The sequence below is a fragment of the Antrostomus carolinensis genome, unplaced genomic scaffold, assembly GCF_000700745.2.
Source record: "Antrostomus carolinensis isolate BGI_N321 unplaced genomic scaffold, ASM70074v2 scaffold43026, whole genome shotgun sequence".
NCBI classification, from domain to species: domain Eukaryota; kingdom Metazoa; phylum Chordata; class Aves; order Caprimulgiformes; family Caprimulgidae; genus Antrostomus; species Antrostomus carolinensis.
In genome coordinates, this window is record NW_010320614.1 from 16,069 (window position 1) to 21,438 (window position 5,370).

The 5,370-nt window shown below is 43.6% G+C and overlaps 2 protein-coding genes across 2 annotated transcripts in view; one reads left to right on the top strand and one right to left on the bottom strand.

Moving 5' to 3' along the window:
• Positions 1-2,478, top strand: part of PLA2G2E (phospholipase A2 group IIE) — a 4,146-nt gene extending 1,668 nt beyond the window's left edge. Inside the window, exon 5 of the mRNA XM_010169641.1 lies at positions 2,466-2,478. Coding sequence (XP_010167943.1) covers positions 2,466-2,478 — 13 coding nt within the window. The remainder of the gene's footprint in view (positions 1-2,465) is intronic.
• Positions 2,479-4,726: 2,248 nt separating this feature from the next.
• OTUD3 (OTU deubiquitinase 3) overlaps positions 4,727-5,370 on the bottom strand; it is an 8,046-nt gene continuing 7,402 nt past the window's right edge. The window contains exons 6-7 of the mRNA XM_029085360.1: positions 5,248-5,368; positions 4,727-4,903 (exon numbers count right to left, since the gene is read on the bottom strand). Of these exons, the coding sequence (XP_028941193.1) occupies positions 4,727-4,903; positions 5,248-5,368 (298 nt within the window). The remainder of the gene's footprint in view (positions 4,904-5,247; positions 5,369-5,370) is intronic.

A 5,370-nucleotide genomic window follows, 5' to 3' on the forward strand; every position in this document is an offset into this window, starting at 1 on the left:
AACGTGCTGTGCAAAGGCCGAACTCCCTCGTGTTAGACGTGCCGGGCTCAAAACCGGATGGAAATGGTCTGAATCGTGGGGTTTTTTGTCTTCCCTGTGGCACAGCAGGGCCTGGCCCAGCCCTGTGGCACCCGAAAGGGAGCCAGCACCTTTCCCTGGAGCTGGTGCATAGGGAAAGCCCACTCCTCACAATTAAATAAATCATAAAAATGAGGTCATTCCTACAAATAAAAATTAATTTTCCAAAGCAATTTGTAAAGCACATCCTGAGTCACGTTTGTGTTTTGGGAATTGATGGCTGAAGGGGTAGGAAACAGCTCAGAGCTTCACGGCTTATTTCTGAGGGAAATATTTACGCCTTGGCACAGTTTTGCATCTTTTTCTTTAAAAATATTTACCAGAAGTGACATTTCAGCAACCAATTCGTAAATTTCAAGAGCTTTGGAGAAAAAAACCTGAGCCAACAGAAATGGCTGCACCCCGACCCCAGAGCAGGCCGCAAACCCAGCTCCCCTCAGGGAGCCAGGCCGCGACACAGCCCTGTCCCACTCCTAACGACTATTTAACTAATTAATACTCACCAAAACTGCAGGGGAACATGGTGGTGGTGATCTCAAAGGTTTGAGGTGGCTCTTCCTTGCACCCCATCTCCAGCAAGCCCTTACAGAGGTGGAGCCAGCAGGACAGGTCTGCTCCAGCCTCAGCTCCCAGCAGCCACCTCATCCCTCACCACAGCTGTGGGTGATCCACAATTAGCACTAACGAGCCAGGGCCAGCTGCCCCTCACACCTGGGTTTTAATTCCATCTCCAGAGATGTGTTCTGCCCACCTTCAGAAAGGGGGGGTCCTAAAATAAAAGTGATTTAAAGGTATTTTCTTTGCATTTCACTTCAGCCTCGAGGGCTCCTGCCTGACTCCATTAAGCGTTTCATCACGAGCAACATCCCTACGCCTTCCTCACGCTTCCTACAGTAAATATGGCATCTTTATAACTCTGAAACACTCGCTTCTCCTTTTCTGCTGCCACTCAAAGGCTTTGGGATGAGAAAGGAGAGAGCTGGGATGAGCTGTTGAGGCCGATGCTGCCATCTAAGGTTTGTGCCTGCAAACAGGCTCTGCTCCAGGCAGCGTGAGGAACCATCACACAGCACAAACCATCTCCATCTGACACCACCATGAAGAACGACCCAATTCCCCCCACTTTCAGCCAAATTTCCAGAAGTTGTGGAAGCCGGCAGGTGAATGCACACCTCAGCAGCCAGATCACATCCCCAGGAAAGGTTCAGGTTGTGTAGATTCATTAAATTAATTGGAAAGTTTTGCCTTTTAACCCACAGCACACCTTTGACCCTGTGCACACGGCTCCGCTCGCACAGTGCAGCTGGCAAGTCTTTGCAACTTTTATTGTGCTTAGTACCCAAAACCAGAAGTTTAGTTTGGTAACAGAAGCAGAGGCTCTGCTGAGAGTCTGGAAGGGGAAAAGAAAATAAAACTCTCATGTCATTTCAACAGAAAAGGAATCCGAGAGCGCTGCAGATGTGGATACCACGGATAACACGACTTCTGCTGCTGTTCCTGCACCACTGATGAGGTAAAATTGTTGTTAAATAAACCAGAAGGCAGCTCCCTGGGGTACACCAGAAACTGAGCAGCACAAGCAGAAAAGCCCTCCCACACACAGCAAGGCTGAGACACGCTGATGGACATCAGATAGAACATTGGTAAATGCTTAAAACTCCCAGGTCAACTGAACTCCTCACCTGCAGAGAGAGGATTTGGAAAAAATAAGTCTGGGGAACACAATGGTGGTAGATAGGATGAAGGGAAAGCAGCTTTCTACACTGTCCTACTATTCTTCATGCAGGTGACCCAGTCACAGCACACTCTTGGCCCATCTGCCTGCTTGGGACCCTCCAAAATATAAACTAGCAGCTCCTAACAGTAATCCTCTCAAATACCAAGGGAATGTTTAGTGCTTATTGTCCTATGACCGCATATTACGAAGCACAGTTAGCTCCACCAAAGAGTAAACATGAGCTATGAATCATGGTTTTTCTCATCTCTTTGTTTCTTGCCTCCCTTCCCCCTGCGAGGAAAATCCAGAACCTGTTTAAAAAGCGAGTTATCTTTGTAAAAGTGAGTTTCCTGAGAAAAGCTGCAAAACAATTCCCTAGAAAAAAGACACATCAGAAATTTCAACACCTAAAGGAAAAATCTGCAACAGACAAAATGAAAGTTTGGTTCCAAAATGTTTGTGCAGGTACAAAGCTATCCTGGCAAAAATAAAGAGAATTTCACTGGTCTAACAAGACTTATGAGCCCAGCACATTAAGAGTTTGTTTTAATCGTATTACACTTGGAAATTAAAGCTTTTCCAGCCACATTATTTGGTTACAGGTATCAGAGGCCATGAGCTGAAGGTCAGCCCCTCTCTCTCTGCTGTTTAAGATGTGCTGCTGTTGCAGGCCTGTCCGCTGATCCTGGACAGGATGAGGTGAGGTTTCGCAGGTCCCTTCACACCCCGAGATGCTCATCTCCTTGTCTGCTGATTACAAGACAACTCCCTTCCAGGCTTGAAGCAACAATAATCCTCTTATCAGCTCTGGCGCAGGAAGACAAAAAAGCAACTCATTAAGATCAAACATCTTATTCGTAGTGTACAACTGCAAATTCTTACCCTCTTCTCAAATTTGCGGAACTTTTTATTTTGAAAGAATCAAAATAGAGTTGGACAAGACAGAGGTGACACGTTTACCTGAACCACCTTGCTGTGTCTGCTGTCTTCAAGTCATCACACTGGTGAAGCGACTTGCCCTTTCTCCCCATTAAGCTGGTGTGGAATGACTTGTCATTCTTTCCACTAATGTAAAAATGACTGTTTGGGGAAAAAAAAATTCCAGGAAGTATCACTAACAACAGGCTATCTAAAGATTGGCATAAAATGGATTGTACCAAAGCAATTTTTCACTTGAAGAATCATACTGTGAATTCAAGGCTCATCCATGCTCTTCCTAACTCAGACTTGCCTCTGCAGCACTTATTCTTGCCTACCACTGGCACTCAGAGCAGCACTGAACACGCTGCTTCACTTGCCAGACACCATGTCCCACCATAAAAATGTGAGAGCTGCTTTGTATTACTTTTTATTTCCAGAAAGCTCATTACAGGAACCAAAAGAACTTCTTCACCAGCATTAAAGCCTGTTCTATACCACCAGTACTTTCTTTTTATTCTTCAAATGATAAACAGTAGCAGAGCATATGAAGAAGTACCAGCTCAGATCTCAGCAGTTCAGTCCAAAAGGCATTTCTATTTCCGTGATGATTTGGAAACTTTGAAGAATGCAGAGAATTTTTTCAAAAGCAACATTCCTTACTTTCAAAAAAATCTATTTTGTCTCTGCCCTGGCTGATGAGGTGTCTCCCAGTATCTGTTGTGTGTGTAAGTGCACATGTGCTTTCTACAAGCTTAGTGCTTGATACAAGTCCAAAATCCTGAGTGAAGCTGAGACACTGCAAGCCATAAATCGAGGGCCAAGTCCCACAATCCTTACACTTAGTTTTGAATTCCCCATCCTATGGTAGAAAGGATCACAGAATTCAAGCTGTGCATTCTACGGTACTTGGTGACCTTACCAAAGAGGAATTTAAGAAGAAAAATCCTACCCTGGAAAAAGCTTGATTTATGAAGAGTGAAGTAGGCAGGGTTCCCAGGTTCCCAGTGATCACTGTTACTTGAAGCTTGTTCCCAGGACATTTGATCCTTTGGCTACACTAATTTCATTTGAAGAGTAACAACTATCAAGCTCCTAGCTTGGACTAAAGTTCTGGAGTAGCCCAAAAGCTCCAGAGTATGGCAAAGGAGATTCCAGATGTGCAAGTAACAACACTCAACACAAGTCTCATGTTGCATTTTACTACCTGATTAGACTTCACCACATTGGATGAATTGGCTCTGCAGTCTCAGGAGTCTGTAGTATTAATATCTTCTTGGGGTTTTTTTTTCCCCTAAAGGTCTCAACATCTAGCAAACAAGCTGATCTCAAACTTAAGCAAGAAGCAAGCATGGATGCAGCAATCCTGTTCATTCTCCCTTCATGTATTAATCACTTCTGAAACAGCCCAGTGCAACACAAGCACTTCTAGTTAGATTAAAACTTACCACTGCATTCTTGCATGGGGAAAAAAAAACCCCAAGGAATCTTATGTTTGATACAGTGTACACTGACATTTTCCTTTGGAAATGATTCTGGAATTCTGTTCCCTGACTTTATTTAAATTTCAAAAGAAAAAAAAAGTCCCCACATTCATTCCTGAGTTGAAAACTGTTAAGCTTTCCCTGCCAGCAAGGTAAAATAAAGCTCCTCCAAGCACAACCAAGTAAAAAGTTGCTACAAAAAAAACCCCCAAACAACACATCAAGAGATGCCAAAGCAAATCTGACACCACTGCGTGAAGAAAAGATTCTCACCCTCATCTAAGTCAAAAATTATGAGTCTCTACTTTTTGTTAAGTTCAGACAACTCTTCTCACACACAGGTTGATGCAGAATTACCGACTAATTGTTCACCGCACAACTGAAGAAACAGGAAATAAATGTGTGCTTGGAGATCTCCACAGAGACAGATTATCAGATAACAATGGGTGCTTGGAAACTTGCTAAAGGGGAATTTTGTCTTCATTGGTTTTATTTGCTTTTCCCACCAGAGCACTCAGAACATATTCAGTCATATGTTTAGAGCTGCCATGGCCTTCACCAAGGTGACTTGGTTGGTTGAGTCTGTCTCTCTCCTGCTGTTATTTGTACAGTTACTCTTGTTGGCCAAGACCTTTTGTCGGTGCCTTTCCTCCTGCCGCTTCTTCTTCTCTAGCCGCTGCTGCTCCTTCTTTTGTTTTTTAGATACCTGAAAGGGAAGGATGAAAACACAAAGCTGAAAACACACATTTTCTGCTCAGCTGGAGAAAAATAATACATAGGAAAGGAGACAAGCAGATATCAAAGCAAGCTGCCAGACAGCATTTATTCCAAACTACTTATCTGGATTCTATTTTGTGTCATTTTGGGAAGAGTGCCACATGTCACAAATAAATGTTTGTATCAGAGAAGTCACAGCTGTAGCAGCAACGAAATCTGGGAAGGGGAAGCTCTTTTTAATTGAAAGGAGAAGAGTTGCTGATTAAGCAATCCTAAGCATTCCCCTAATCATTAAAGGATGTGCAAATCACTGCCAAGACACCCTTCACATACCTTTGGGTTTCTGCTGGCTCGATTCTCTTCATCGGATCTAGCCTGTCCTTCTTTATTTTCTGTTTCACCTTCGTGCAAACTCCGATTTCCAAAGATTCTTGAACCAGTTCTGTTGTCTTCCTG